The sequence below is a fragment of the Carcharhinus amblyrhynchos genome, unplaced genomic scaffold, assembly GCF_965287045.1.
Source record: "Carcharhinus amblyrhynchos unplaced genomic scaffold, sCarAmb.v2.hapA chromosome_155, whole genome shotgun sequence".
NCBI lineage: Eukaryota > Metazoa > Chordata > Chondrichthyes > Carcharhiniformes > Carcharhinidae > Carcharhinus > Carcharhinus amblyrhynchos.
In genome coordinates this window covers 274,808-290,000 of record NW_027649895.1, presented here as the reverse complement: position 1 = coordinate 290,000, position 15,193 = coordinate 274,808, and the positions used below count along the sequence as shown (strand labels likewise).

The window sequence follows — 15,193 nt, the reverse complement described above, 5'->3', positions numbered from 1 at the left end:
TTGCTGTGACACAGAGTGGGAGTGGGGAAACGGGACTGGGGAGAGAAGGGGGCAGCTTCTGCCTTCATTACATTACACTGTGCACCCCTCCCCCCCGCCCCTTTACAAATTAGCAGCAATGGGGGGGAGAAAAAAACTTAGCACAAGACAACTGTGAGACTGATGGAGACAGCGTGAGAGAGGCAGGAGAGAGGGAGAGAACGGAAAGGAGAGAACGAGAGAGAAGGAAACAGAGAGGGAGACAAATGGAGATATGTCACACCCTCACTGATTCTATCACTCGGCTTCTCTCAGTTTAGACACAAGTTCAGTGCCAGATTGACAGGTGTTGGGGACGGGGGGGGAGGTGTGGCGGGGGGAAGGGGGGGGTCAGTATTTAACAGAACACTTTTGCAGAGCAGGATGTGCAGGCAGTTTCTACAAAGTTTAAATAAACTTCAGTGAATGTTTGGATTGTGGAAAGGTCAGTGTGTAAAAAGCTGCTGGAAGATGTTTCCAGTTCACGTTCTGCTGTTTTTTAGGGAATGGGAGTTATTCCATTTTCGGGGGGATTGGGGAGGAAGGAGTGTGAATGGAGATTCATTTCTCAGTGTATTTAAAGTGTCAATGTATTGACAAAGTCTGTTTGCAGTGACTTTCCCCAGAGATTGAACTGTTCCAGTAATGTCCATGTCCCCAATCCTTCACACACATGTAGTTAACAATGTACAAAACACAGGTATTGGTGTGAGGGGGGGGGTGTGTGGAGATTGGGGGGACCTGGTGGCTGCACTGATGCTCGGAAACCTCATGGCTTTCTCCCTGTCTTTGTTTCAACAGTTTAATATTTTTAAACACTGAAACCTCGTGTCCTTGTTGGGAATATCAGTGTGGTTTACAAATTCCCAATCACTGATCCCAAATTAAACATCCCCTTAAAACAGGGTGTCCAATCCCTCACTCTCTATCTATCTCTCTCTCTCTGTCTATCTATCTCTCTCTCTATCTCTCTCTCTCTCTATCTATCTATCTTTTACTTTCTCTGGCTCTCTGTCTTTCTGTTTCACTGTTTGTCTTTCTCCCGTTTTCTCTCTCTCTCTCTCTCCATCTGTCTCTCTCTTTGTCTCTCTTTCTCTTTCTGTCTCCTCACTCACCGTCTGTCTCTGAGTGTTTTGTGTACTTGCCTTATATCTCTCTGCATATCTTTGCTTGCCGCTGTCCACTGCCCTGTCTCCCCCTCTCTGTCTCCCTCACTCTGTCTCCCCCTCTCTGTCTCCCCCGCTCTGTCTCCCCCTCTCTGTCTCCCCCTCTCTGTCTCCCCCGTTCTGTCGCCCCCTCTCTGTCTCCCCTGCTCTGTCTCCCCCTCTCTGTCTCCCCCTCTCTGTCTCCTCGCTCTGTCTCCCCCGCTCTGTCTCCCCCTCTCTGTCTCCCCCTCTCTGTCTCCCCCGCTCTGTCTCCCCCTCTCTGTCTCCTCGCTCTGTCTCCCCCTCTCTGTCTCCCCCTCTCTGTCTCCCCTGCTCTGTCTCCCCCTCTCTGTCTCCCCCTCTCTGTCTCCCCCTCTCTGTCTCCTCGCTCTGTCTCCCCCTCTCTGTCTCCCCCTCTCTGTCTCCCCTGCTCTGTCTCCCCCTCTCTGTCTCCCCCTCTCTGTCTCCCCCGCTCTGTCTCCCCCGCTCTGTCTCCCCCTCTCTGTCTCCCCCTCTCTGTCTCCCCCTCTCTGTCTCCCCCTCTCTGTCTCCCCCGCTCTGTCTCCCCCTCTCTGTCTCCTCGCTCTGTCTCCCCCTCTCTGTCTCCCCCGCTCTGTCTCCCCCTCTCTGTCTCCTCGCTCTGTCTCCCCCGCTCTGTCTCCCCCTCTCTGTCTCCCCCTCTCTGTCTCCCCCGCTGTGTCTCCCCCTCTCTGTCTCCCCCTCTCTGTCTCCCCCTCTCTGTCTCCCCCTCTCTGTCTCCCCCGCTCTGTCTCCCCCTCTCTGTCTCCCCCTCTCTGTCTCCCCCTCTCTGTCTCCCCCTCTCTGTCTCCCCCGCTCTGTCTCCCCCTCTCTGTCTCCCCTGCTCTGTCTCCCCCTCTCTGTCTCCCCCTCTCTGTCTCCCCCTCTCTGTCTCCCCCTCTCTGTCTCCCCCTCTCTGTCTCCCCCTCTCTGTCTCCCCTGCTCTGTCTCCCCTGCTCTGTCTCCCCCTCTCTGTCTCCCCCTCTCTGTCTCCCCCGCTCTGTCTCCCTCGCTCTGTCTCCCCCTCTCTGTCTCCCCCGCTCTGTCTCCCCCTCTCTGTCTCCCCCGCTCTGTCTCCCCCTCTCTGTCTCCCCTCTCTGTCTCCTCGCTCTGTCTCCCCCTCTCTGTCTCCTCGCTCTGTCTCCCCTGCTCTGTCTCCCCTGCTCTGTCTCCCCCTCTCTGTCTCCCCCTCTCTGTCTCCCCCGCTCTGTCTCCTCGCTCTGTCTCCCCCGCTCTGTCTCCTCGCTCTGTCTCCCCCTGCTCTGTCTCCCCGCTCTGTCTCCCCCTCTCTGTCTCCTCGCTCTGTCTCCCCCTCTCTGTCTCCTCGCTCTGTCTCCCCCTCTCTGTCTCCTCGCTCTGTCTCCCCCTCTCTGTCTCCCCCGCTCTGTCTCCCCCTCTCTGTCTCCCCCTCTCTGTCTCCCCCGCTGTGTCTCCCCCTCTCTGTCTCCCCCTCTCTGTCTCCCCCTCTCTGTCTCCCCCGCTCTGTCTCCTCGCTCTGTCTCCCTCGCTCTGTCTCCCCCTCTCTGTCTCCCCCGCTCTGTCTCCCCCTCTCTGTCTCCCCCTCTCTGTCTCCCCCGCTCTGTCTCCCCCTCTCTGTCTCCCCCTCTCTGTCTCCTCGCTCTGTCTCCCCCTCTCTGTCTCCTCGCTCTGTCTCCCCCTCTCTGTCTCCCCCTCTCTGTCTCCCCCTCTCTGTCTCCTCGCTCTGTCTCCCCCTCTCTGTCTCCTCGCTCTGTCTCCCCCTCTCTGTCTCCTCGCTCTGTCTCCCCCTCTCTGTCTCCTCGCTCTGTCTCCCCCTCTCTGTCTCCCCCTCTCTGTCTCCCCCTCTCTGTCTCCCCTGCTCTGTCTCCCCCTCTCTGTCTCCCCCGTTCTGTCTCCCCCTCTCTGTCTCCCCCTCTCTGTCTCCTCGCTCTGTCTCCCCCTCTCTGTCTCCCCCTCTCTGTCTCCCCCGCTCTGTCTCCCCCTCTCTGTCTCCCCTGCTCTGTCTCCCCCTCTCTGTCTCCCCCTCTCTGTCTCCCCCTCTCTGTCTCCCCCTCTCTGTCTCCCCCTCTCTGTCTCCCCCTCTCTGTCTCTCCCTCTCTGTCTCCCCCTCTCTGTCTCCCCCTCTCTGTCTCCCCCTCTCTGTCTCCCCCTCTCTGTCTCCCCCTCTCTGTCTCTCCCTCTCTGTCTCCCCCTCTCTGTCTCCCCCTCTCTGTCTCCCCCTCTCTGTCTCCCCCTCTCTGTCTCCCCCTCTCTGTCTCCCCCTCTCTGTCTCCCCCGCTCTGTCTCCCCCTCTCTGTCTCCCCTGCTCTGTCTCCCCCTCTCTGTCTCCCCCTCTCTGTCTCCCCCGCTCTGTCTCCCCCTCTCTGTCTCCCCCTCTCTGTCTCTCCCTCTCTGTCTCTCCCTCTCTGTCTCCCCCTCTCTGTCTCCCCCGCTCTGTCTCCCCTGCTCTGTCTCCCCCTCTCTGTCTCCTCCGCTCTGTCTCCCCCTCTCTGTCTCCCCCTCTCTGTCTCCCCCGCTGTGTCTCCCCCTCTCTGTCTCCCCCTCTCTATCTCCCCCTCTCTGTCTCCCCCGCTGTGTCTCCCCCTCTCTGTCTCCCCCTCTCTATCTCCCCCTCTCTGTCTCCCCCTCTCTATCTCCCCCTCTCTATCTCCCCCTCTCTGTCTCCCCCTCTCTGTCTCCCCCTCTCTGTCTCCCCCTCTCTGTCTCCCCCGCTGTGTCTCCCCCTCTCTATCTCCCCCTCTCTGTCTCCCCCTCTCTGTCTCCCCCTCTCTGTCTCCCCCTCTCTATCTCCCCCTCTCTGTCTCCCCCTCTCTGTCTCCCCCTCTCTGTCTCCCCCTCTCTGTCTCCCCCTCTCTGTCTCCCCCGCTGTGTCTCCCCCTGCTGAATGAAATTTGTACCTCAACAAAGTGATGGAAATCTGGGAGGTGGGTCAGAGCGGGTGTGGGAATGACTTTGAACCAACCCATCCGGCTGTCCTGGAGATGGGGGAGGGGGGGAGAATTTTCCCGTCTGGCATGCCAGGGGATTCATACTGGGAGGGGCACAAACCAGGCAAAGATCCTCTGATCTCCGATGGGATTTTTCACACAGGGGCCAGCTTGTTTGGAAAATATTGCCCTGGGTATCAGGAACATCGTGCTATGATAACCCTCTGATGGGAAAAAGTCTATGGGTTGCAAACTGTGAGAAGAATAACCTTCCAATTTCCTTCAGTTATCACAGTCACTACAAAGGGGTGGATCGGTGGCACAGTTTGATTCTGACCGTGGGTGACTGTGGCGGCTGCACATTCTCCTCATGTCTGCATGGGATTGCTCCAGTTTCCTCCCACATTCCAAAGATGTGCAGCTTATGTAGATTGGTCATGCCAAATTGCCCCTTATTGTCTCAAGTCATCGAATTTCCCAAACAAACACTCACTTCCCCCTTGCTGCTTCTTATCTTTGATGCTTTAGTCTCTCCCCCTCTAACAGTGCACTGTGATACCCAATGTCTGGAAAGTACTTTTTCCTCATCGCCAGTGTAATAAGTCAAAGTCAACTCGATCAGCCTTCAGGACAAAAAAGGCTTTATTGCCAAGAAAAATAATTCATCACGCATGATCAGACAGAATAACCCGACACCTGTACACTACTGATCTGTACACTACTCCTTCCTGGCCCCAACTGCTAATCATCGCAACTCACGATTTACACCCTCAAACTTGAATGGCTCAGCTTTTCACTTCAACACTCCTTGGAGCCAGGCCCGAACACATGACCTCTTCATAATCTCCCCTTAGAAGGGCCACACGACCATAGTTGGCTAGTCCAACACCACCACTGTCACTGGATGCAAATCCCGAGCAGCGCTGTGATTGTACCAAATGGGGAGATCTTATAGAACATAAGAACATAAGAAATAGGAGCAGGAGTAGGCCATCCAGCCCCTCGAGCCTGCCCCGCCATTCAATAAGATCATGGCTGATCTGTCGCTGCTCAGTTCCACTTTCCCGCCCTCTCCCCATAACCCTTAATCCCCTCTCTTATCAAAAACCCATCAACCCGCGTCTTAAAAATATTTAGCGAGGCAGCCTCCACCACTTCAAAGGGCAGAGAATTCCAGAGATTCACCACCCCTTGAGTGAAGAAGTTCCTCCTCAACTCCGTTATAAACCGCCCCCCTTTATCTTGAGGCTGTGCCCCCTAGTCCTAGTGTCTTTTTTGAGCCTCACCAATGCCCTATACAGCTGCAGCAAGACCTCCCTACTTTTATATTCAATCCCCCTCGCTATGAAGGCCAGCATCCCATTCGCCTTCCTGACCACCTGCTGCACCTGCAAGCTGGGTTTTTGCGACTCATGAACAAGGACCCCGAGGTCCCTCTGCACCATCGCCTGCTGCAGTTTTTCACCCCGTAAGTAATAGTCCTTCCTACCATTCTTCCTACCAAAGTGGACCACCTCACACTTGCCAACATTAAATTCCATTTGCCATTTCCTGGCCCATTCGCCCAGCCTACCTAAATCCTTCTGTAGACTCTTCACACCCTCCGCACAATTTGCCGTTCCCCAATCTTGGTGTCATCAGCAAATTTCGACACTCTACACTTGGTTCCCTCCTCCAGATCATCTATATAAATGGTAAAAAGCTGAGGCCCCAGCACCGACCCCTGGGGCACTCCACTAGTCACCAACCGCCAATCCGAATAGCACGCGTTGACCCCCACTCGCTGCCTCCTATTTGACAACCAATCCTCTATCCACGCTAACACCCTACCCCCAACTCCATGTCCCTCAGCCTTCTGCAATAACCTCTTGTGAGGCACTTTGTCAAACGCCTTCTGAAAATCTAGAAAGACCACATCCACCGGCTCTCCTCTATCCACCGCCCTAGACACATCCTCATAGAACTCCAGTAAATTTGTCAGACACAACTTCCCTTTAATGAAACCGTGCTGCGTCTGCTCTATCAAGCAATTCCCTTCAAGATGCCTCGCTATTTCCTCCTTAATGACAGATTCTAACATTTTACCTACCACAGACGTTAAACTAACCGGCCTATAATTCCCTGCCTTTTGCCTGGCACCCTTCTTAAACAACGGCGTAACATTAGCCGTTTTCCAATCATCCGGCACTTCCCCGGAATCCAGCGATGTTTGGAAAATAACCACCAAGGCATCCACTATCACCTCCGCCATTTCTTTCCGAACCCTCGGATGCATTCCATCCGGTCCTGGGGACTTGTCCACAATCAGCCCCTCCAGTCTGTCGAGCACCGCCTCTCTAGTAACAGTAATGTCATTAAGACCCTCCAGTCCTACCACCTTTCCATCGCTAACACCCGGCAAATTATTCACGTCCTCCTCAGTGAAGACAGAAACAAAAAAGTTATTCAATACCTTAGCCATATCCCCATCCCCTACCACTAGGTCCCCTTTCTCATCCTCTAAGGGACCAACGTTCACCCTAGCCAGCCTCTTCCTTTTTATATATTTATAAAAACTCTTGCTATCCTTTTTTATATTAAGCGCTAGCTCAGCTTCATAGTTTCTCCTACCCTTCTTTATCAACTTCTTTGTCAATCTTTGTTGACATTTAAACCTCTCCCAATCCTCTTCTCGCCCACTACTCTTAGCTACTCTAAATTCCTCCGCTTTTAGTTTAACACTTTCCTTCACCTCCTTCGTTATCCACGGCTTATTACCTCTCCTCCTATGGTCCTTTTTGACCATCGGAATAAATTTCCGCTGAGCACCAAGAAAGATCTCCTTAAAAATCCTCCACTGCTCCTCAACAGACCTATCTTCCAACGTGCTCCCCCAGTCCACTTTCGCCAATTCTTCTCTCATCCTACCGTACTCCCCTCTATTCAAACAAAGGACGCGTGTCCGGGAACCCACTTTCTCCTCCTCCATCTGCACCAGAAACTCCACCATACAATGATCACTCTCCCCAAAAGGATCCTTCACCACAAGGTCCCTAATTCTACCCGCCTCATTACATAGCACCAGATCCAAGATAGCTCGCTCCCTCATCAGCTCCAACACACACTGTTCGAGGAAACTATCCCGGCAGCATTCCAAGAACTCCTCCTCGAGCCCACCGCGTCCAACGTGGGTCAACCAATCAATATGCAGATTGAAATCCCCTATAACTACGGCTGTCCCATTCCTGCACGCCGCACTTATTTGCGCGTTAACAGCCCGCCCCACCTCCAGATCATTATTCGGGGGCCTATGGACGACACCCACCAGCGTCTTCCTCCCTTTGCTGTTCCTAATCTCCACCCACAACGATTCCACCCTCTGCTCCTTGGCTCCAATATCATCCCTTGCTACCACCCTGATGCTATCCTTAATCAGCAGAGCTACGCCCCCCCCTTTTCCCTCCTGCCTATCCTTCCTAAACACTTGATAACCCTGTACATTCAGCTCCCAGTCCCTGTCACCCTGCAGCCACGTCTCTGTAATGGCCACCAGATCATATCCATTTGTGTCGATCTGCGCCACCAGCTCATTCACTTTATTCCGAATGCTTCGTGCATTCAGATAAAGTGCTTTCATCCCAGCCTTCACCTGGACCCTATTTGCCGCAACGCCACCAACTATACTCACGCCCCCTACTCCCTCTATTATTGGGACATCCTCGGCCTCTTCCCTTACCTGTACCCTCTCCTTAACTTTAGACCTCGTAAGGTCACCTACCCTCGCACCCTCCCCCCCCCTAATTAGTTTAATGCCCTGTCTACAGTCCTCTTTACTCGATTCGCCAGCACTCTGGTCCCAGCACGGTTCAGACTAACCCCATCCTGCCCGAACAGGTCCCACCTACCCCAATACTGGTGCCAATGCCCCATAAATTCAAACCCATTCCTCCCACACCAATCCCTGAGCCACCCATTCACTTCCTTAATCTTATCAACCCTACGCCCGTCTGCACTCGGTTCAGGCAGTAGCCCAGAGATAACCACCTTGTCGGTTCTACTTTTTAATTCCATTCCCAGCTTTTCATACTCCCTCCCCAGACCCTCAGTTCGCATTTTGCCTACATCGTTGGCACCCACATGAACCACAACGACCGGATTCTCACCCTCCCACTCCAGGTTCCTCTGCAGCTCAGATGTGACATCCCGGACCCGAGCACCAGGCAGACAACACACCCTTCTGTGCACTTTGTCATTGTGACAAAGGACAGTGTCAATACCCTTCACCCCACTATCCCCAATCACTACTACGTTCCTTTTCCCCTTCTCTTTGCCTATGTCCTGCTGCAGCACTGTAGAATTACTGTAAAATACTGTAAAATAGAGACGTATAAGATAATGGAGGGGATGGATCGGGTAGAGGTAAGGAGATTCTTCCCGCTTAGAAAGGATAGCAGGACTAGAGGGCACAGCATCAAGATAAGGGGGGGCAGTTTAGAATGGAGTTGAGAAGGAACTTCTTCACTCAAAGGGTGGTGAATCTCTGGAATTCTCTGCCCGTTGAAGTGGTGGAGGCTGCCTCGCTAAATATATTTAAGTCACGGGTAGATAGGTTTCTGATAGACAGGGGAATTCAGGATTATGGAGAGAAAGCGGGGAAGTGGAACTGATCCACTTCAGATCAGTCATGATCTTATTGAATGGCGGGGCAGGCTCGAAGGGCTAGATGGCCTACTCCTGCTCCTATTTCTTACGTTCTTTTGTTCTTATGTAAATGGACAGTCTGCAGTGGTTCAAAAAGGGAGCGCATCACCACATTCCTAAGGATAGCAAGGGATGCCCAATAAATGCAGGGATTAGACAGCCATACCCACATCCCATAAAATGAATTTTGGAAGAATTGGGAAGATTGAAAGTTTATGGCCAGTGTCTCCACTGTTTCCACTTGTCCCGATCTCAGTGAGTCTCCACCATTATCCAGGTTAAATACATGTTCTATTCTATTGTGAAGTGAGAAGTGTTGGATTGATGGGGTTAATTGAACTGTTTGTTTAGTGACTGTAACTGATGTGAGTCTCCATGGATCTGATTAGTGTGTCTGGAGGGTTTTCCCTCTTCTATTAATAAGGGAATCCGTTCAATGTGTTGTCCCATTGAGTCAGTAGGAGCAACAACTCCGACACTGACAGAGATCAGTGGCTGTGGAGAGAGAGGGAGGGAGAGGGGAAATCAGAATCTGGGAACAATGGATCGGAATGTTTCAACAACGGATCAGAATCCGGGAACAATGGAATGGAATGTTCCAACAACGGATCAGAGTCTGAGGAGAACGGACTGGAATGTTCTGCCCAAAGACAAGAGCTTTCTCCTGTGGTTTTCTGAGTTTTCTTCAGATGGCTGGTGGTTGACATCAGCTGATCGGGTTCAATGTCTACTGAAGGCGATCCAATGCTTATACTACCCCCTCCTGGCGATTGTTGGTCTTCCAGGTAAGTTCCTGGCTGGAATTGGCCGGACCACCACGGGAATCGGTCAGAGGAGAGGCGAGCATGGAAAGGTCTGTTGAACATGAGTGGGATTTTGCAGCTTGGGGAAGAGTGAGATTGTGAAGTCCTGTCCCCTGTGCCCAGTTCCTAATTCTAGAAACGCTGTTTAACTTATTGATTTTCTTGTCATTTACTGTACATGGTTTGCTGCTCTTGTTGTTTCTGTCGAATCTCTGTATCCAGTTATTAATTCTTCCAGCCACTGACAACTGTCTCAGGGCCTTTGGGCTAGGATGTCTTCTGTGTGCTGTGAATTTCCATAGACTTGTGAGCTCAAACGCTATTCCATCGTGCGCAAATGATTGAATCCTTTAGCCCTCAACGTATAACACCAGTTCACTGCTAATCACCCACCCAGTCAACAGGCCACAGAATCAACTTCATCCCATTGATGTGAACAGGTATATGTACTCTACTCTGCTTCTTGAAGATGCTGCCTATCTCCTTTGCTTTGTTGAAATTGAAGGTGAGGTTATTGTTGCTGCACCAGTTCACCAGGTTCTCTATCTCATTCCTGTACTCTGTTTCATCATTGTTTGAGATGGAATTTAATGCGGAGAAGTGTGAGGTAATTCACTTTGGTAGGAGCAACAGATGTGTTGAGTATAGGGCTAACGGGAGGACTTTGAATAGTGTGGATGAGCAGAGGGATCTAGGTGTATGTGTAGATAGATCCCTGAAAGTTGGGAATCAAGTAGATAAGGTTGTTAAGAAGGCGTACGGTGCCTTGGCGTTTATTGGTAGGGGGATTGAATTTAGGAGTCGTAGCGTTATGTTGCAACTGTACACAACTCTGGTGCGGCCGCACTTGGAGTATTGTGTGCAGTTCTGGTCCCCACATTACAGGAAGGATGTGGAGGCTTTGGAGAGGGTGCAGAGGAGGTTTACCAGGATGTTGCCTGGTATGGTGGGGAGGTCCTATGAGGAGAGACTGAGGGATTTGGGGTTGTTTTCACTGGAAAGAAGGCGGCTAAGAGGGGATCTTATTGAAACATATAAGATGATTAGAGGTTTAGATAGGGTGGATAGTGATCGCCTTTTTCCTCTGATGGAGAAATCTAGCACGAGGAGGCATGGCTTTAAATTAAGGGGGGGGTAGTTACAGGATGGATGTCAGGGGTAGGTTCTTTACCCAGAGGGTGGTGAGGGACTGGAATGCCCTGCCTGCTGCAGTTGTAAATGCGCCTAGTTTGGGGGCGTTTAAGAGATTGGTGGATAGGTTTATGGACAAAAAGGGATTAGTTTAGGTTAGTGGGCCATTGTTTTTTAACTGGTCGGCGCAACATCGTGGGCCGAAGGGCCTGTTCTGCACTGTAATGTTCTATGTTCTATGTTCTATGACCCACTATAGTTTTATCATCAGCAACATTGTAAATCAAGTTGGAGTGGTATTTGGCCACACGGTCATCGGTGTGTAAGGGATACAGTAAAAGGATGAGGACACAGCCTTGTGGGGCACTGCTGTTGAGGTTGATTGTGAAGGAGGCCTTGTTTACTATTCTTATTTATTGCTGCCTGTGGGTTAGGAAGTTCAGGATCCAATTCCAGAGGCAGGATCCGAATCCCAGGCCACAGATTTTGGACATGTGTTTCATAGGAATAATGGAGATGAAGACTGAGATGTAGTCAGTAAACAAGAGTCTGTGTTCCAGGGTTGACTCTGTGGCCAGCGATATATCGTCTGTGGACCTGTTGTGGAGGTAGGCGAACTGTAGTGGTTCCAGGCAATCTGGGAGGCCGGAACTGATTCTTACCAGGGGTAACCTTATGATGCATTTCATAATATTGGATTCACTGGAAGATAATCATTCAGGCTGCCTGTTTGGCTTTTCCTTTGTACCAGCATTGGTTTGAGTTTTTCTAACCTGGTGAACTGATTAACATCTTTCCTGCTGAGGGAGGGTTCGCTGAGTTTCCATGGTCCTGGAGGCCATAGTGGGACAGCAGCAAATACATTCGGTACCGTGGATGGTAGCTATTCACTGAACCCTGCAGCTTTCTCCCACTGTTGAAAGCAAACCCTGGTACTTGTATTCCATGCCAATCGAGTGTAAGATTATTGTTTCTTCCTGTTTTGTGCTGATGGTGGCCATCGTGAATGTCCACCCTTCAGTGTTGAGAAAAGCATGGATGTGAGGTAACTTGGGAAATACATTGTGATGGGCTTGAATAGATCAGAGAAGGAGGTGCTGGAAACCTTAAACTGCATCAAGGTAAACAAATCCCTGGGATCGGATGAAGTGTATCTCAGGACATTTTGGGAGCCTAGGGAGAAAATTGTAGGTTCCCTAGTGGAGATATTTGAATGATCAATAGACATTGGTGAGGTACCTGAAGATTGGAGGGAAACAATTCATTAAGAAGGGCAGCAGTGAGAAAGGGCTGGTGAGCCTCACATCTGTAGTGGGAAAGCTGGTAGAAGTATCTTAACAGACCAGATCGACAGGAATTTACGACACACGGATTGATTAGGGACAGTCAACATGATTTTGTGAATGGAAAATCATGTCTCACAATTTTTTTTTGAAGGGGTAACAAAGAAGGGAGATGAGGGCAGTGTGGTTCATGTTGTCTACATCGACTTTAACAAGGCTTTTGATAAGGTACCACATGGTAGGTTGTTGCATAAGGTTAAATCTCACAGAACCCAGGGTGAGGCAGGCAAATAGAGACAAAACTGCCTTGATGACAGTAGACAGAGGGTTGTTGCAGAGGGTTGTTTTTTCAACTGATGTCCTGTGAACAGTGAACAGACAAGCTGGATCATCGACACGGATGCCATCATCTCACATAAGAACATAAGAAATAGGAGCAGGAGTAGGCCATCTAGCCCTTCGAGCCTGCCCCGCCATTCAATAAGATCATGGCTTATCTGAAGTGGATCAGTTCCACTTTCCCACTCTCTCCCCATAACCCTTAATCCCCTTGCCTATCAGAAACCTATCTACCCGTGAGTTAAACATACTCAGCGAGGCAGCCTCCACCACTTCAACGGGCAGAGAATTCCAGACATTCACCACCCTTTGAGTGAAGAAGTTCCTTCTCAACTCCGTTCTAAACTGCCCCCCCACCTTATCTTGAGGCTGTGCCCCCTAGTCCTGCTGTCCTTTCTAAGCGGGAAGGATCTCTCTACCTCTACCCTATCCATCCCCTTCATTATCTTATACGTCTGTATAAGATCCCCCCTCATCCTTCTAAACTCCAACGAGTACAGACCCAGTCTATTTAGTCTCTCTTCATAATCCAACCCCCTCATCTCCGGTATCAGCCTAGTGAACCTCCTCTGCACTCCCTCCAAAGCCAATATATCCTTCCGCAAGTGCGGCAACCAAAACTGCACACAGTACTCCAGCTGCGGCCTCACCAGTGCCCTGTACAGTTGCAGCAAGACCTCCCTACTTTTATATTCTATCCCCCTTGCTATAAAGGCCAGCATACCATTCACCTTCTCACATGAGAACACCATCCACCAGGTAGATGGTACACACACTTGCAACTTGGCCAATGTTGTCTAAGCTGCAGGAAAGGATGTCCTGAGGCATGGTACATTGGGGAGACCATGCAGACTCTATGAGAACGGATGAATGAACACTGCTCAACAATGATGAGGTAAGAGTGTTCTCTTCCTGTTGGGGAACTCATCAGTGGTCACAGGCATTCGGTCTCTCATCTTCGTGTAAGCCTTCTCCAGGTGGCCTTCATGACACACGACACAGATTCACTGAACAAAGATTAATAGCCAACTTCTACACACATGAGGACAACCTCAACAGGGACCTTGTGTTGATGTCACACTATCCGTAATCTCCACGACTTGCCTGGGCTTGCAAAATCTCACTAACCGTGCTGGCTGAAGACACTATACATCTCTTTAACCTGTGCTTAACCCTCTCTCCACTCACATTGTCTGTCCCTTTAAGACTTGATAACCTGTAAAGACTCTCATTCTAACCATTATTTTGTAAATTGAGTTTGTGTCTTTATATGCCCTGTTTGTGAACAGAACTCCCACTTAACTGATGAAGGGACAGCGCTCCGAAAGCTTGTACCTTGTGCTACCAAATGAACCTGTTGGAATTTAACCTGGTGTTGGGCGACTTCCTACTGCAACATGGTGACACAGTGGTCAGCACTGCTGATTCCGCATCACAAACTGCTTTCAATTCCTGGCTTCGGTTACTGTCTGTATGGAGTTTGGACCTTCTCACTGTGTCTCCATGGGTTTCTTCCAATGCTCCATTTTCATCTCACACTCCAAAAGTCAGGCTGGTTAAAAAAAACAGAGAATTTAGTGATTGTTTTCGGAAACATTTGTTTTCCTGTCATCCATCCTCAATCTAAATAACTTCTTCCACTAGCTGCCATCTAATTTTATTCTTTATTTCCCTTCCTGACAGCGAACATAATCACAATTGTGACCCTGACGAGCAGAAACTGTGGTCTGTCCAAATGTGTCACTCGTTACCTGGTGGCCATGTCAGTGGGGGATCTGCTGGTCATTATCCTCGACCTGATATTGAGACACATTCCCATTGCTTATCTTGAACAGTTTGAATTCTTGCTCTCGCTCCCCGTGTGTAACATCCACGCCGTCCTGCTTTACGCAGCCACTGACTGTTCTGTCTGGTTCACCGTCACTTTCACCTTTGATCGATTTGTGGCCATTCGCTGCCCCAAGCTGAAAATTAAATATTGCAATGAGAAATCAGCGACTGTGGTTCTGGGAACAGTGACAGTGCTGAGCTGTTTAAAGAACATTTTCTGGTATTTTATGTTATTAAATGAATATCAGCTGAGGAATGACCCCTGGTTTTGTAATTTCCTATGGGATGTTGTGGAATCTCCGGTTTGGGGGACGATCGAGTTTCTCCACTACATTCTAACCCCGACTGTCCCATTCATCCTGATTCTGCTGCTCAATGTACTCACTGTCAGACACATTTTAGTGAGCAGCAGAGCCCGCAAGAGACTCCGCGCTCATAGCAGTGGGGAGAATCCCAGAGACCCAGAGATGGAGAGTCGAAGGAAATCCATCATTTTACTGTTTGTTATCTCAGCCAATTTCATCCTTTTATGGTCAATATTAATGGTTTATTCTGTATGGAGTCGGCTGTATTATTTGGGCTCTCAATCAGTATGGTTAGATGCTTTTGTTATGGAATTGGGTTTCATGTTACAGCTCCTTAGTTGCTGCACAAACACTGTGATTTATGCCATAACACAGTCTCACTTCAGACAGCAGCTTAATCAAATGTTGAAGTTTCCCTTTACTACAATTCTTCAATTGATTACACATGAGAGGAAATGATAGCCACGATATCCTCATCTCTTGTTACTGGATATTCAAACTTTAAATCAACAAACAGCCTCACAGAGACAGAAATAATGACAGAGAGAGAGAGAGACAGAAAGAGAAAAAGAGAAAGACGCAATGGGAGCAACAGTGACAGAGGTAGAGACAGGTAGCAAGAAAGAGGCCTTGAAGTGTCTGAATATTGTAAGGTCATTTTAAATATGAAAGACCAAAGCAACACCCATTAGAAGAACATCTTGTGACGGTATCCAGAGGCCAGTGCAGTCAGTC

At 50.2% G+C, this 15,193-nt stretch overlaps 1 protein-coding gene across 1 annotated transcript; it reads left to right on the top strand.

Moving 5' to 3' along the window:
• The first annotated feature begins 9,308 nt into the window (after window positions 1-9,308).
• LOC145338731 (putative G-protein coupled receptor 139) lies at window positions 9,309-14,917 on the top strand. The gene is made up of 2 exons (XM_080183120.1): window positions 9,309-9,552; window positions 14,007-14,917. Exons 1-2 carry the CDS (start codon window positions 9,309-9,311, stop codon window positions 14,915-14,917), a joined length of 1,155 nt encoding a protein of 384 aa, XP_080039246.1.
• The last annotated feature ends 276 nt before the right edge of the window (window positions 14,918-15,193 follow it).